Below are 17830 nucleotides of genomic sequence, written 5' to 3'. Positions count from 1 at the left end.
ATCTCAGAGATGGACCTACTGCTGTGTCTGTACCTGACACCGTGGAAGCAAAGTCTCTAGTCGGACTGTGCATGTGCCATGCAGAACACAACACAGTGGAGGGGTCCGGGCTGTGCCAGAGGGTTCCTCGATTATTTGTCCTAGAAACAGTCCACGATCCATGCTCACTTCCAGTGGGTCAGGCTTCCACAATGATCTTGATGCATTACCATAAGCATGGTACTGACACAGACAAAATCAAACTGTCACAGGCTGCCTTCAGGTAACTATGATCACCTGACTCCGGGAAGGCCCATGTCTGAGAACACTTCTAGCCTCCCAGTCAGCAAAGGAATACCGAGGCTGCTGTCGGTGGCACTGTCCGAAACCCTCAGTCCTGCACTGTATTCCGTAACACAGGCGCTGACCCACCACATCTAGGATGTTCAATCTTTTCTCTTTACACCAGTGGTTCTCAACCTGCGGGGTCCTGACCTCTTTCACAGGGGTTGCATATCAGATATCCTTTGTAGCAGATATTTATGTTATGATCCATACAGGTGGAAAAATTACAGTTATAAAGTAGCAATAAAAATAATTTAATGGTTGGGGGCCACCGCAACATGAGGAACTGTGTTAAGGGGTCACAGTGTTTAGGAAGGTTGGGGACCGTGGCCCTGCACAGAACTATGTTTGAAAAGAAGAGAATGTACCCCTCCTTTCTATTACTATAAGAAAAAGCGCATGAAGCTAACACAGACTAATGCATACTTGGTGTTCTGATTCTCAGTGCTGGGGGGACTGTGCATGATGCAATCAAGTATTTGACTTGGATGTACAGTATAACCGTCCTGTTCCTGTGAGTTCTGACGACTCGATGTGAGCAATACCCAAGCCCATTTTCCTTGGCAAAGCAATGCTGAACCTGTATTTTTAGACTCACGAATCTATTCCATGTCCAAGCAAAACACCATGTGCTTTAAACGTTTTAATGGTTTCTTGGTTTATGAGTCCCTAGAATTTGAACCGAACATATAAAAAGGCAGCCCAGGGGGGAAAGAATGACAAGGTCGTCAAAGGCAGGTACACAGAAGGAAAAGATGATGCTCTAATGGCCGTTGTGGGAAGCAGATGATCTGAAGAAAAAGCAACCATGAAGGAGAATGAATCTGATAAAAATGTTTGTGATTAGGATAGACCAGGAATTAGAAGATCTTGTATAAATATACAATATATATATATATATATATATATATATATATATATATATATATATATATATATATATATGTTGGTTCTATCACATTCTTGTCTTACATCAATTGACAGTATTTCCCCTAGTCTGCACAACTATATTGATTGATTGATGATTGATTTTTAAGGTCAGCCCATTTTTATTTACTAGCTCTGTAGTAAAGGGCAAGGCTTACTTTCTCTCCATCTCTTCCATGTTCCTACTCTCCATGTCCCTAGTCTCAGCTGCTGAGGTTTATGGCTTTCCCACTGTGCTGTTCTTCCTCTCAAACGCTAATAAAATTACTTCCCAAATCTATTTCTAAAGTTTTTTTTTCAGCCAAAAAAAAAAATTCACAAAAACTGAGAGTCACTTTAGGAAGAGCAAGAAATGGAGAACTACACTGGCATGGGAGAAAGCCAACTTTTAATCCGTGGACATGGGAGCTGACGTGTTTATCTGTGACAACTGCTGTGTCTGCATGGGCCGTGCTCAAGTTTTGAATGTCCTTGTGCTTAGTACTACACGTTTTCAGATCCTTCTGTTCTACTTTCCCCTTTACGTTTGCCATCAGCCTGGCCAAAGGCACCTGGTAACAACCAGGCCACAGCCAACTTGGTGAGCAGGGTTGCAATCTCCTTAACCAAGCACGACATTAAAATCTCCCAGCGGGCCTGAAACATGTATATGTATATCTTTTCATTTGTATGTATTCTAAATTAATATATATTCAGTGTTGTGGAAAATATAATTTAGATCTGGGCTTATGGTTTCTGGGGGTTTCAGTCCACTGTGGCAGAGAAGGCACAGCTGCAGGAATTCATTGGTCCATGCTGGCAGGACCACGGAGAGGCTGGTCACACTGTGAAGGCTGATCAGCAAGCACCAAGTAGAGTAGGTGGGAACCAGGGCTGGTTTATAACTTTCAAGGCCCAATCCTACTTTTCCTAGCCAGGAATCAACTCTGAATAGCTCCACGAGCTATTTAAGCTTCACCAAGAGCTGAGACTAAGCATCTAAGCAAAATTATTTAAACATAAAAAAATGAATATATTCCTATAAGAAAAAATGCATTTTTCCTCTGCTAATTAACTATGCAGGGGCCCTGAGTATGTTGTTTGTAGAATAAACAATTCTCTTGGTAGCATCCAACATCAAGCATTCCTTATGAGTCTGGTTTTCCTTTTTCTCCATAAAGAATTGTTCTTCTTCTCCTCCTTCTCTTCCCCCTCCTCTTTTTCCTCTTCTTCTTTCTCCTCCTTCTCCTTCTTTGACTTGCTCTTCTTCTCTTCTTCTATTGTGACCCACTTCTACATAAGCAACACAGATATAGCATGTGTACAGCTTAAAATATATTTATAAAATGGATCACTCATAGCTTCAGAAGGAAAACCCACTTCAAAATTGATCCCATATTTTCAATTGTTAACTGCCCTCTGCTAAAATACACGTTCAAATATAACCTTCACTGTGAAGCATTAAGAGGAGAAACAAGGCGGAGCCTTTAAAAGGTGATTAGGTTGTGAACGAACTAACCTTACAGGCTAACCTCATAGCTTCATGAATTAGCAAGTTGCTAAACCATCCTGAGAATGGTCTTTTATGAAAGCCAGCTTGGTGTGCCTCTTGGATGTACCTCTCACTTTGCCATTTCAGGGTTCTTCAGACAATATCCCCATCAAAAAGGACCTAATTTGATGCAGCCTCTCAAACACTGACCTCCCAGCTTCCAGAACCACGTGCTGATCCAACTCTCATTCTTTGTAAACTATACACACTATGGTATTAAGTTACTATGGAGGAAAGTCATCAATAAAAGAGCAGAAACTGCAGCTGACCTCCCATTGAGAAGTGTTCACAAGGATGGTGATCCCTACAGCCCACTGTCATTTGCTACACATGGTATCCCAATGTGCTCTGGTTATAAGAATGTGGTAGAAAAGTAAGAATGGCAATAGGGAATGGATCTGAGGTTAGTGATTTCATCCTTTCTAGGGTAGGAAAGCTAGTTTACTGAGAAAACAAGGGAGCAGCCTTGACAGCAGGTGTCTGTAGTGAGATACCCGGACTATTATAATGGGCATGTGCTCTATTTGGTGCCCTTTTACAGTCAGAGTAAGTTTCTTTGTATGCATGCAGAACGTGCAAACGAGCACATTTACAATTGGCTAGTGGCAGTTCTGGGAGGTCAGCTTGGATGGCTGTCTATATAATTACCAACTGCACAATCTCTGCCATTGCACACCAGGGAAATTGGGATCATCTTTGGTCAAAGGGTCCAGCCAGTGGCTGCCAGGCTAACAGCTCTGTGGTGTGGTACGTTACAGTGTTCCTTACTTGAGCAGTTTAGGAAGCCTGGACTATACTTGTGAAGACTGTCTTACGACTTCTTTTACTGGCCTCTTACTGATGGGCACAGTTAGAATAGTGGCAAAAGGCCTAAGACAGGGCGTTGCACTTGGGCATATCAGAGTTTCTTAGTGTCTATGAGGGAAATGCCTACTTGTCTGGAGAGAAGCACAAGTCAGAAAAGCGTGTGTGAATACTGAGAGCAGTGTGTGATTTCAGAAACAAGGCTTTGGTAGCACTTGAGGCAAATATGGTAGGATTATGATATTAAAACAATTTAATTCATTGGAATTAGTTGTGATATTATGCCTACACTAGGAAAGGTGGATTTTTTTTTTCTTGAAGTTGAGCTCCATGGCATGGGTTAGACACAGCACAGAGTAAGAGTTATAGGAATGCCCCAATTTTAGTCTCACAGGGAAAATTAAGTTCCCAGTGCAGTGGGAAGGAAAAGATCCAGGGCACCCAAGTTCAGAGAAAGAGAATGATAAGACATTAGAGACCATAAGTATGAGTTTATAAAGCTACTAAAGGCACAGCTCTGTTAACACTGGGTCATATTTACCCCTTAGATTGCATGTTCTCTCTGAGGCATGGTTTTCCTTTCGTTTCTCTTCATGATCCCAACAAAGAGAGTTATGATGAAAGGCAGAAAGATGAAAAAACCCAGGATCACCCAGCTGTCCTCATGTTTATTCAGGTGCTTGGTAGCAAGAGCCGTGTCTGGAAAGGAAACACCAGAAAGAACAGGTTGGTCTGAGTCACTTTAATCTTACCCGTGAGCAGTGTAGCTAAGACTATGGCAAACTGTAAGCAAGTATCTTGGGGAAATTAAGAGAACACTTCAAATCACATGATACATTTTCCATAGGGTTTTTTTTTCCCATTGATGTTTTCTCTGTGTTTATTTAAATATCCTGGTCCTGTGTACTTGCTTGAAATGGCTCACTGGTAATCCCAATAATTCAAAAGATCCCTCTGATCAACCTACCCACATCCCAAGGTTCTAAGCTCTTCTAGAAAAGAGGAAGAGATCCCCGTGTCCATAGCAGAGTGTCTGTGGACAATGACAACTGCTGTGTATTTCAAACACTGGGAAAAAAGGGACACTAAAGGTCTCCCCCACAGAGTCACATATCTTGGAAGAACCAGGTCTGCTCAACCTGATTCAAATTTTTATTTTATTAATAACCTAATAGTAGCCCTCATTTGAATATTTATGAACTCACTGTAAATAAAGCCTAAGTGAAAAGTCAGGTGAAATTTTGTTATAAAACTTTTATCCACTGCCTTGCTAGATAAGCCTCTCTCCATGGATGAACACTTTTTCACAGAACCATGTCTTTTCATATAGTATCAACATTTTATGTGTACAAAAATTCCCCTTTTTGTATATACCAATCTGTGTGCAGGTGCTTGCTATCTTGGAATAAATACAACCAAGGCTTGAAAGATTTATGCAATGAAAGATTTATAAACCCGAGAAAACAAAATGGAAGAAGATCTTAGAAGACAAACCACCTATGCTCATGGACTGGTAGGATCAATATTGAGAAAATGAACAACCTACCAAAACAAATCTATAGATCAATGTGATCCACATCAAAATCTAAATACAAACCTTCACAGAAACCTTAAGAAAAAAAATCCTTAAATTTCATAGGGAAACACAAAAACATAGGAGAGCCAAAATAATATTAAATAATAAAAAACCTCTGCTGAAGGTATTACTTTGCAGATTTCAACTTATGCTACAAAGCTATTGTAAAAGAAGACCCCAGGACTGGTATAAAAACAAATGTGGGGGTCAATGGGCTAGAATTGAAAACCAAAATCTGAGCCTACACTGCTATAGGCATCTGAGTATCTACAAAGAGACAGAAAATGTCCACTGAGCAAAAGACAGAATCGTCAACAAATGATGCTCAGCAAACTGGGTAAGAACAGGAACTAGACAAGCTCCTTACCTCTGCAAGAGAGGACTAGACTCCAGCAGACCAAGAAGGCCAATAGAAGCCCTGATCCAATGAATCCGGCAGAAGAAAAAAAAAATGGAGACTAGGTTTGAACTCGCTGGCCCAAGAAAGGACTTGCTGAACAGAAGCCCAGTGGTGCAAATGTTAGGATGAACAATGGATAAATGGGACCTCATGAAACTGAGAAGTTTCTGAACAGAGAGGATGTGATCTTTGAGTGAAGAGGCAGCTTACAGGATGGAAGATCTTTATCAGGCATGTGTCAAATAGGGAGTTAGTAACTATGATATGTAGAGAACAACAAGCAAACAAGCAAACAAACAAATAAATGTCCCCTGAACATCAAGAAAAACCAGCCTAACTAAAAACTGGAGCATAGACCCAACCAGAGTTCTCAAAAAGACAAAACACAAATGGCTGAGAAACATTTTTAAAAATGTTCAATATCCTTAGCAATTAAGGAACTAGAAATTAAAACTACTACGTGATTTCATCTTATTCTAGTCAAAATGATTAAGAAAACAAAACACTCCCCACCCTCACAAATAATGATAACCACCGGTGCAGATGGAGCAGAAGTATTGGTTCACTGCTGGTTGGAGGGCAAAATTGTGCCGCCACTATAGAAATTAGAGAGGTTTCTCAAAAAAGACAGAAATCCATTCACCACATTATTCAGCTCTACCAATATTGGACCTATCCCCAAGGATGCTCTCTATTCTATTATAGCCTGGTCATCCATCTCCATGACTGCTCTACTCAGTAATATCCAACAAATGGAAACAGCTAAGTGTCCATTGGCTGGTGGAGTATTATTCAAATGTTAAGAGAAATGGAACTCACAGGTTAGTGGATGGAGCTGGAACCAATCATTCCGAGTGCGGTAACCCAGACCCAGCATGGCAAACGTTCAAGTTTTCCCCCCTTCATCTGTAGGTATATTAGCTTTGGACCTTCAGATGTGTGTGTTTTGTTTGGCTGGAGAAGTCAGGAAATTAGTAAAGGGTCATGGGGGACCTCTTTTAAAGGAAGGGGAGGCAAAACACAGTGGTCAAAGGGTTAAAAAGGAATAAAGGAGTAGGAAGTGGTACAGTGGAGTTGGGGATGGGAAGGCAGGGTAGAGGGGTCCAGGGAGGGACAGCTAACACTAAGGAGTTCTCGAAAAAGTCATATGGGAATCACTATTGTAGGAGCTTCCCAACACTAACACACACACACACACACACACACACACACACAAACACACACACATACACACAACCACACACCAGAGTCTATGTGCAAGAATGTGATGATAAAGCCCCCGCTAGATGTCAGAAGTGAACAAATAAAAGGTTTGGTGTTAGGAGTGGGCTACCTCTTTTTGAATGTTTGGCCAATGAGGGTTCACAGAGCCAACAAACATTACAGGCTATAGTCTATACTCTTGGTCTCCCCCCTAGGGTTACACAGCTAAGACCCTGTTGCTGAACAGAACCACACAGTTGAATCATGGGATGGAACAGTGTCCATCTGTCACTACCTAGAAGCTTTATCTCTACTGGACAGTGTTCACAGGGCTGGAAAGTGCTGCTCACGTAACTACCAGAAGAAAGTAGTCAATAGTCTTCCACAGCCGTGGGCCATGACAGCCACAGTGCCTGACTTGGCAAGAAACGGTGGCTGGAAATGTCATGGGGCCCAGAGGAAAACCCACCACTGTTAGGATAAAAAGAGAGAGCCCAAAGTTGTGTGAGTATGGTATTTGATTACAGCAATAGGGTGTGGTTGCTTTAGCTAACACTATTAGGGTCTTTCATTTTAGCCCAGGCACACTTCAAACTTGTAGTAATTCCCCTGCTTCAGACTCTGGTGTGTTGAGAATGCAGTTGTGTGTTCACACTAGACACATTTAAACAAATTATATACGTTCTTTGTTCAACCCCTGACTCTCTCATAAAAATAGTTACAGTATCCTTGAACCTTTTGCTTCATGGGATAATTCACAGCTGTGTTTTAGTTATTGATATTTTTCAAATACGTGATATATAAATCAATTTATTCATTGTTCCTTTATATGTCTACTTCAGGCCAATATACCAAACATCATTGCATACTGGGTAGTGCACTTTCATTATTAACCTTCTATGATATTTGTATATGTAGACTTTCTGAAACATGGATCTCAATATTATTCCTTCTCCAAACACCTGATAATATGCTTGTGGAGGGAATGAATGAAGGAATAAATGACTGAACCAGAGAGTAACTTATGATACTGATCTTACTCACCACAGAAACAAGGAAACCACGAGCATGTATTCAGAACGTGACTTGCCATTATTTCCCAATAGGAATACATTTATATTTTGCCACAAATATTCCTAAGTTTCATTCAGAATGAACAGTGCATTTCAAGGTTGCTTTTCAATAATGTTCAGTTTTGATAATATGAATTATTATTATTATTAATCTATATGTGACTTTTAAATTTTTACTTAATGACATTTATTAAAACTTAAGAGTACAATTCTGTTTCCATTGATTTCATTAAGTTGGTTGAATGCCTCTAAGAAAACTCATTACAAATATGGTACCAACTTAATTTATTGTAATTGGGCTTTGAAAGATTTGACTAAGATATCAAAGTTATCATTTTGATGATCTTATCATCATCATCATCATTAATTATTGATTAATACTATAGAGAACAGCACACTACTTGCTTTGGAAGTTTATTTTTACTGACCAGCTCTGAGAACGTTTCCATCATCGACGCTGCCCCCTGGTGATCCAATCTGTAAGTTACAGTCTGGAGGCCTGTAGTCAGGAAAGCATTGGCAATTACCAAAGTTATTACATATCTAAAATGGAAAAATATGCAGTCATTTTGAATCATCTGAGTAGTTGAATCTGATATAAGTGACTGAAATACACAGAATATTTTTAAGGTTTTTGTGGCTATACAATATGAGGAGTGTGTTAGAAAAAGTAATTAAGACCTCAGTTGCATAATCAAAGGACAAAATAACCAGGGTGAAAATAAATTTTAATTTCTATTGTCAATTTTTCAAAGTGCTTCACCTTCTCCAATAATCTTATGAAAATGAGATATAATGACTGTATGACAGGTCAGTCTATGCTTTCTACTGCTGTGATAAACACCACGACCAAAAGCAGCTTGGGAAGGAGAGAGGGTTTTATCCCAGTTTAACCTGCAGGGAGCAGCTCATCCCTGTCAGCAGGAGGAAGGAGCTGAAGCAGAGCCAGTGCCCCCTGGCCTGCTCCCTGGGGCTTGCTAGTGAGTTAATTGTCTTACACAACCTAGGACCCCTGCCAGCAGCTCCATTGCCTACAGTGGGCTGGACCCCACAGGTCAATTAGCCAAGAAAATGCACTGCTGACTTGCCAATAGGACAATCAGATGGAGGGGGTTTCTCAATTGAGGCTCCCTCTTACAAGATAACTCAAGGAGGCAGCAACAACCAAACCAACCAACCAACCAACCAACAACAAACCAGAAACACACACACACACACACAAACACACACACACACACACACACACACACAAAGCCAAACCTAACTAGCATATAATCTTTATGTTCATAAAGATGAATAAACAATTTTCATAAATAATATCTTTTAATAATATTTTGATAATTTTTACTGTGTGTGAGCATGTGCACACAAATGAAGGCACCCATGCAGAGCAGAGGTATCAGACTCCCTCCCCTGCAGTTTGAGCCAAAGGAGGCTGTGAGTCAGCCTCTGGAACTGAACTCAGGTCCTCTGGGAGAGAGCAGCAAGCTTTACCTGATGAGTCATCTCTTCAGGCCCCGAATAAGCCTTGTAAAAAGGTTCAATTTTGAAGTATTATTATTATGACAAAATCCTTGTTATACTTTTAAAAAGCTTTTCTTTTCTATTATGTTTTTCTTTTTTAAAAGAAATTTACTGATGTCTTCATTCAGTGTATCTTGATTGTTTATTCCTTCCTTCAACTCCTCCCAGGTCTTACACACCCAACTTTATGTTCTCCAAAACTCAGAAGCTTATTTGTGATGGCCAAGTACATGGGGCCTGCCCTGTGGTACAGTTGATGTATTGAGTGTCACTCTTTTGAAGAAAAGATTTTCCTTTTGCCAGCAGGGATCAATTACAGAAATAGGTTCTTAGAGGTTGGACGATGTGTTCCCCTCCTCCTCTGTCCTGGGACCCCACCTGGTGCTGGTCCCATGAGTCCTGTGAGTTCATGTATGCAGCATGCTGTTGTCTAGAAATCCCATTCCTGTGGGGTCAACCATCAGCTCTTACAACCCCTCTGCCTTCCCTTCCTCATAGACCCCTCATGAAGACCCAGTTAGCATGTAGTGCTTCAAAGTTTCACTTTCTGCACACTGGCCAGTTGTGGGCCATGATGTCAATCTTCTACTGAAAGAAGCAGTCTCTGGTAAAGGTTGAGGGAGGTACCGATCTACAGATGTAGCAATACCTTATCCCGAGTCCTTTTATTGCTGTGCTCGTTTAACAGAATAATAGTAGTAGCGTTTCTCCCAGGTCCATGACTTTTCTAATCCCAGGTTCTGGGCTACCTTTGTCAGATGTTGGCTCCATCTCATGGAGTGGCCTTAACTGCAGTCAGAAGGTGGTTGGTTACGACCATGACATTTGTGCCACTGTTGTACTGGTGTAGTTTTTCACACAGGCAGGCTGCTGCTGTAGGTGACAAGGTTTGTGCCCGGGTCACACTGATGACTACCTCTTGCAGCATGAAGAGTGATGATGAGTGACACACTATGAATGATGGGCACTAAAGGTGATGCTTCTAGTTGGACATCAGCTTGGCTTCTTTGTGCTTGATGACATAGTAAGTAATTACTGTCTTCAGACACAGGCCTTACCACCAAGACATGAAGAGAGTCTAATAGACTCTTATCTCGCCTGTGATGTTTGGGGTGTTCACAGGAACCCTATGGCCGATGACTCAATGAGATGTAACCTTTTCCTGGCACTGGACGTTGTAGTCAGTGACATTGGTTGAGGCATTCTGTCTCTCATTGTATGCCGAGAAACACTTAAGAAAAATGCAACATTCTTAGTCACCAGGGAAATGCAAGGTAAAACTACTTTGAGATTTTACCTTACCCCAGTCAGAATGGCCAAGATCAATAAAACACATTACAGTATGTGTCAGTGAGGGTGTGGGAGAGGAGATCAGTCATCCACTGCTGGTAGAAGTTCAACACACTAAATTATGTATTTAAAGAAAAAATGTCTAGAACAACTAATACTTTTCATTGTTGAAGAAGAGCTAAGATAGATAGCTTTGTTTTGTGATCTAGATAAACTAAAGGGCCCCAGTAACCATTAAAATTTGGTATTGATAAGGAAATAGAATAAACCCAAAGAACAGGAAAGAAAGTCCAATGTTAGATCCACATAAGTTAGTTTTTCTTTTAAAATAGTTTTTGAAACACAATACATGTAGTGAAATACAAATAAACATGAATGAAAGGTTTTAGCAGCTCCACATTTCAGGGTAAAATAATTTAATAATAATCCATTTTAATAGTGTGTCCAACGAGGGAGAATATCAAAAAATTAATAATAGCTATTATTCTCTTTTGCTTTATTAAAGCTATTAAGAATAAAATATTGATAACACATTATAAACAATCTTGAGAAATCGGATGTTCCGCTCAAGATTCTTCAGTGGTAATTTTCACCTTATAAGCAATCTTGAGAAACCAGGTATTTGCCTTACAATTCTTCACTGGTATTTTTGGTATTCTCCCATGATGTACTCCCCTATCCCCTGGTTGTGGTTTGTCTTCCTTAAAAACCCCTTCTCTCAGCCACTCTGTGTTGAACTCCTTTACCCCTGCATGGGATACAAGTTTCGACCCCAGCGCTGGACTTCAATAAACCTCGTGTGATTTCAGCAAAAAAAAAAAAAAAAAAAAAAAAAGAATAAAATATTGAGAAAAAGGCACAGAACTTGCCAACAATCACAGCTTCAGAGAACAGAGGCAAAGTGAGGGCAAGCTCTTCTCCACTAAGCCTTCACACAAATACATTTAGAAATGATACAATTTAGCAAGCTCTTCCCCACTAAGCCTTCACACAGATACATTTAGAAATGATACAATTTAGAAATCAAGAAGTGAATGCAGATAAATCTGGGTAAGTCCAATCATCTTCTGTTGATTATACTACACACTGGTTTCCTTTTAGGGAAATAAGGAAACAAAGACCCTTCTCACCCCAAACTGGTAACTTCCCAGTGCCTGGGCGATGGGAATTTTACATAACTAAATTAAAGCAGATAAATGATTGAGAGAAAATTTTTTAAAAAAATGTGTTTCCAAAAATAAGTGAAGCATCCAGTTCACTTTATAGCATTAGATTAGCTCATTTGGTTCTCTCATATTCGCCACTAGACACAGGCATGTCTTTTAAGAACAGCATAGCTGTCAGTCACCCCACAGTAGTGTGAACTGTGAAACTACAGCAGCCGCTTACCCCGTTCCCTTTGCACTTCTTGGTGGCATTGCAGCCGTTCCCTGTGAAGTTTACCTCTTTGCAGCTCCCGTTCATACAGTACTAAAATGAAACACAGAATATTCCCCGTCACAAACGTCATTTAAAACAAGAAATGCCGATATTCGTTACCTATGCATAAAAGATGTTTCAGACCTGCCTACCCCTTTGCTTTGGTTCTAATACAAACACTCTGGCTTTCTAATGTAGCCCCCTCAACAGCAAAGGCTGACAACGCATCAAAGTAATGGGGACCTGTCTGCTTGGAGCCGATGGAGATTCCTTGTGTCCTTGTGGTTTGGATTTTGGTTTTTACAGTTTGAACTGACTGAGATTCCCACTGCATTTCCTACTCTGTTAGCATTTGTTAAAGGTAAATGGACAGAAGTCAAAAGTATCCCCCCCCCATGCCTGGAGAATAATTTTGCTTATGCCTCAAATACAGTTTGTAAATTGCTTTGAATCTTTCTGGTGGCATAAATCAGAATTATAGAGAGAAATAGTTTAACTTTGTTTTCTTAGGCTTTGTCAAACCTTTACTTATCAGAGTGGCAACCAGATGATTTCAGTATGTAATTATCTTGGTCTCATTTACCCACAGACTGAGGCTGCAGACAGACGGCTGTATAATCAGACTGCACAAAGATATATATTCAAATACACACAGGCTGACACACTACAGAGATGGCTGTGAAAACACTCACAGACTGACACACTGCACATAAATGTCTGAGCAAACAAATAATATAAAAGCTGACAGACTGTAATCTAATGGCCAGGCAAGCACACACAGGCTGACAGACGGCACACAGATACATGTACAAACAGACAGACTTACAGACCACACACAGATGCATGTATGAACACACACAGACTTACAGACCACACACAGATGCATGTGTGAACACACACAGACTTACAGACCACACACAGATGCATGTGTGAACACACACAGACTTACAAAACACTCACAGATGCATGTACAAACACACAGACTTACAGACCACACACAGATACATGTACAAACATACATAGACTTACAGACCACACACAGATGCATGTACAAACACACAGACTTACAGACCACACACAGATGCATGTGTAATCACACAGACTGACAGACTACATGCAGATGCATGTACAAACACAGACTTACAGATCACACACAGATGCATGTACAAACACACAGACTTACAGACCACACACAGATACATGTACAAACATACATAGACTTACAGACTACACACAGATGCATGTGCAAACACACAGACTTACAGACCACACACAGATGCATGTGCAAACACACAGACTTACAGACCACACACAGATGCATGTGCAAACACACAGACTTACAGACTGCCTGCAGATTCATTTACTAGCACACAGTTTCCCATGCTGCACATTGATGCCTCTGTAAACACACACCAACTTAGGAACTGCACCCAGATGTCACTGAAATACACACAGTTGACAGACTGCTCATAGATGCCCATAAAAACACACACTAACAGACTATATATAGATGAATGTGCAAACATACACAGACTGACCAACTACATACAGATGCTTGTGTAAACACTCACATACTAATTCTCTACACACGGATGAAACATCTGTAGATAAAAAAAAAAAAACATGTAGAGAATGACAAAATGCAAAAGATTCAAAAGCAAACATATACACATTTACAGATTACATACATATGCACATGCAAACACTCACACAAACTTGATAGAACTCATCAGTGAATTCAGCAAAGTTTCAGAATAACATTAACATAAAAATCGTTACATTTCTACCAAAAAAATAATGGACAAGCCAATGAATATTTAACAATTTTATATTATAATAATAATAATAATAATAATAATAATAATAATTTTACTTATAAATTAATTTAGCCAAGAAGGGAGGAAGAGACAGATTCAGGCACTAGACTTAAAAGCTATCTCCCTGCCCAGCAGAGTAACCTGTGTCCCCATCCAGGAGCAAGGCACTGCCTTCTACAAATTAACAACTGTCACGTTTAGAGACTTGTTTGCCAAGCTCTTCCTTCACAAGGTGATCATGTTTGGCATTTTTGGAAGTTTGTTTGTCCCTACTTTCATGATGAGAAAAGCTAGCACAGTGTCCGGGCAGACAGAGTCAGGAGTCAGACTGCCTGTCACGTTGGAAAGTCTGGGCTGAAAGACTGCTTTCTTTACAGCTAATCTATTTGGAGGTAGACTTCTGCTCGTCCCTGGTAGTCTGAGTGAGGGCTGGGTCTGTTCCCACTAGAACTGCCTTCCCCATGGGCTTCTCCATGGTGGGAGTTCATGTCATTAAGATGTTCTAAGATGAAAGAAGCAAGCCAGGCACCACTCTTCCCTAATCTGATATTCCAAACTTTCCCCCATCCTATCTGTAAGAAGCAAACTCACGGATGTAGCTAACAGAGGAAGTTGACTGCACACGGCAGCCAGCCCCAGGACCTGGGGTTCTCAGATAAGCTTCCCCAGGGATCATGAACTGCTGATCTTGGAGTTCAGAGCTGGCTTTGCAGATAAATGCTGCAGGCCATTGTCCTGTAGCAAAGGGTTATAAATAGTTACTTTCAACCTCACGGGGTGATTAGTGTGTTTTCTGATTTTAGTTTTCCTTTTGTATAATGGCTGCATGAATGTCATCTGCATGTGCATGTACACTTACACATACAGATATGTACACCTTCACACGAGCTTGTCTCTTCGACAGCCATTAGCCAACCTCCCTAGTATCGCTTTGGTTCTCCCATACTGTTCACACTTACACTCTGGTCATAGACATAAGCATATAATTTGATTAATGTGAATATGGCTTGCGGTGAAGTAAGGTGAAATGAAAACTCACTTTTACTATTGGAAATTATTAGGTCTAAAAATAACAGAACTTGGTGGTTAGTAGACTCTTGTGTTAAAAACATGGTGGTGCTTGTTTGTCTGGTTTTTGCATAGGGACTGGAAAGTATTACAACATGATCACTAAAGATCCCTCTAATTGCCATTGGACACCATATAGGAAATGAGCACAAGCTCCAGGTTCAAACTGTGACAGCTATCGCGGTAATTAGCATAAATTAACACAGCTAAATATAATCTTCAGCCCATTACCATTTGTGGTCCACACACAGTGCCATCAGCCACGTATGCTTTATCTCTGCCATCTGATCGCATAGACAACCCGGGAGGTATGGACAGACACACGCTGTCATGGACATACGAGTACACTACAGATTGACTAGGGCTTTTAGAATTCTTGTGTGGCCGAAAACAAGCTAATTTCCCACAGAGGACATCCCTGGAAACAGAAAACAGGAAAGTCTTCATTATCTGTGGATAGTAGCATACAGGTTTGGTTATCCTTATAAAACCAGAAAAACAATGCAGTGGTAACGCTGCTTTATGATGTTAGAAGATGTTTACAAACATGAACAGATAAGCTCAGACAGGTTAATTAGCACCGTGGCAGTCCTGAGATGTATATACTGAATTCACACATGTACACACAACCTTATTTTCTATTATAGGCCTCAGTGGCTCCCTGAGGCTTACTTTCCTACAGTTCAGCCAGTCTGGACCTGTGACCTGAAAGTTTCCCAATGGCAGCTAACCACTTAGTCTCTCTGCATCTTTTGATTGTGCACTATTATTTTATTATTATACATATTGTATGACATGGAATTTTACAATGCATTTGATTTGTTACTTAGATCCATGTGTACATATGTGTTCATGTGTGCATATATATACATATGTATATATACATACACACATATGTGTGTACACACACACACACACACACACACACACCTATGTGCACGTGGAGGTCAGAAGATGGGGCCAGGTGTCAGTCCTCAGGTGCTGTTCACCTTTACTTTTGTGACATGGTTCCTCACTGGCCACATGCTCTAAGACTAAGCCTGGCTAATGGACTAGTGAGTTCCTGGGGTCTGCCTTTCTCCATTTCCCCACCACACCAGGCTTTCTTTCTATGAGTTCTGTGGCTCTAACTTGGATGAGCACTTTTCTGTCTGAGCTAGAATCCTCCTAGGCCCCTGTGACTTTTTAAAATATCCATGTGAATTTCTGGTAACGCCTCTCGTTACTGGACCCAGGAGCTGTTTCACGTTATAATAATCCAAGTTACAATAATCCAAATGGAGCCACTGAGATACCTTGTGCAGTCTCACCTGTCAGATTTCTTTCCTCTCAACAATCTTATGTTGTAAAAAAATAAAATAAAATACCTGCTTTAGGATTATTGCCAACTGCAGACTTAAAGCACAACTCAATTTTAATTCTTAGTTGAGAATAGAACTCCCAGTTTTCCGAACTTCAGCAGTTCCCCTTAATTAGCACAAGCCCACTCCCCACTCAGTCTCATCCTTAAGGTGGGCGAGCGGTGCACACATCAATCAGCCTGTGCACTCATTTGATGAGATGGTTTTTATACAATTCACTAATTGTCGACACTTAGAGGTCTCTCGTCAAACTTATCATGACTCAGAAAAACAAGTACTTTTTAATACGTACTTCTGTCTACAAGGTAACGAGTATGAGTTTTTAGAATCACAGTTTGCCAGATTTTCATGTGCTGAATTAACTTTTTCAAAACAGGCATAGGATGCGCCTTGAGAACCTAGAATGGAAACAGGTTCTTAAGTTATTATCTTTAATCCAAATTACATGCTCTTTAGTAGCAGACTAATAAAACTGTCACTTCAAAATAGGCATGCATTTTTTTATGCTTTAATTTCCTTGGGCAACCTGCCAATGCTGTAACAGAAAACAGAAAGGATTATATCCATCGCTACAGGTTACATTGATGATTTACATTAGTTGTTTTCAAACAAGGTGTGTCATACATTTCAGACAGGTCTTGGTCTTGAAATTCTCCTGTCTCAGCTTTGTGATGGTTGGAGTTTTAGGCATGCCCATCATTGTGTGTGTGTGTGTGTGTGTGTGTGTACATGCACACACACATACACACATCTGTACATACGGTACAGGAACAAACACAGACGTGCAGACCGATGGAACAAAATCAAGGAGCCAAACACGAGTATACGTAACTGCTGTCATCTGATTTTCAGCAAACATAACCAAAACAAACACTTGAGAAAATACAGCAGCTGCCACAAGTGGCGCTGGAGACTGGATAAACACACACCAAAGAATGAGGCTCCACCTGTCTGTGTGTGCCACCCTTACAAACACTGACTCCAAAAGCTTGAGGATCTACCTGCCTGTGAAGCTAAAAACATTCACACCGCTAGGAGAAAATACAAGCAGTCCCTACAGGATACAGGGTTAGGGAAGGACCTTCCGACTAGGTCTCCATGTGCTCAGAAATTGAAACCCACAATTGACAAGGGTGACTTCCTAAAGGGATAAAGAAGCAAGCTTAGGGAACAGAAGCCTTTGCTAACTATACATCTGACAGAGGATTAATATCTGAAATATTAAGATCCCCCAAAACAAAGAGTTAAAAGTCAAATCTTTCTAATTAAAAAAATGAACTACAGATCTGAACATAAAGTTCTTAAAAGAGACATAAAATATGGGTAAGAAATATCTTTTAAAAGTGTTCAACATACTTAGTGTTGTGTTTTATAAAAAAGGAAAAGAAGCCAGGGATATGTTTGTTGGAGGCACAGTAGGTATGGTGTGGGCCCATGCTGAGGCATCCCTTCCCCCTGATGGACCAGCCACAGGAAGGTATAGTATAGAACAGAATAGAGTTTATTTAGGGCA

At 40.5% G+C, this 17830-nt stretch overlaps 1 protein-coding gene across 1 annotated transcript in view; it reads right to left on the bottom strand.

The window, feature by feature from the left end:
• Positions 1-4130: 4130 nt before the first annotated feature.
• The window catches only part of ADAM18 (ADAM metallopeptidase domain 18), a gene marked incomplete at both ends in the record, with an annotated part of 42613 nt that continues 28913 nt past the window's right edge, over positions 4131-17830 (bottom strand). The window contains 5 exons of the mRNA XM_080929093.1: positions 4131-4285; positions 8267-8381; positions 12042-12122; positions 15188-15374; positions 16610-16715. Coding sequence (XP_080785219.1) covers positions 4131-4285; positions 8267-8381; positions 12042-12122; positions 15188-15374; positions 16610-16715 — 644 coding nt within the window. The remainder of the gene's footprint in view (positions 4286-8266; positions 8382-12041; positions 12123-15187; positions 15375-16609; positions 16716-17830) is intronic.

This window comes from Micromys minutus (assembly GCF_963924665.1).
Source record: "Micromys minutus genome assembly, chromosome: 14".
Lineage (NCBI taxonomy): Eukaryota > Metazoa > Chordata > Mammalia > Rodentia > Muridae > Micromys > Micromys minutus.
The sequence above is the reverse complement of the archived record's forward strand: the minus strand, read 5'-3'. Positions and strand labels throughout refer to the sequence as shown.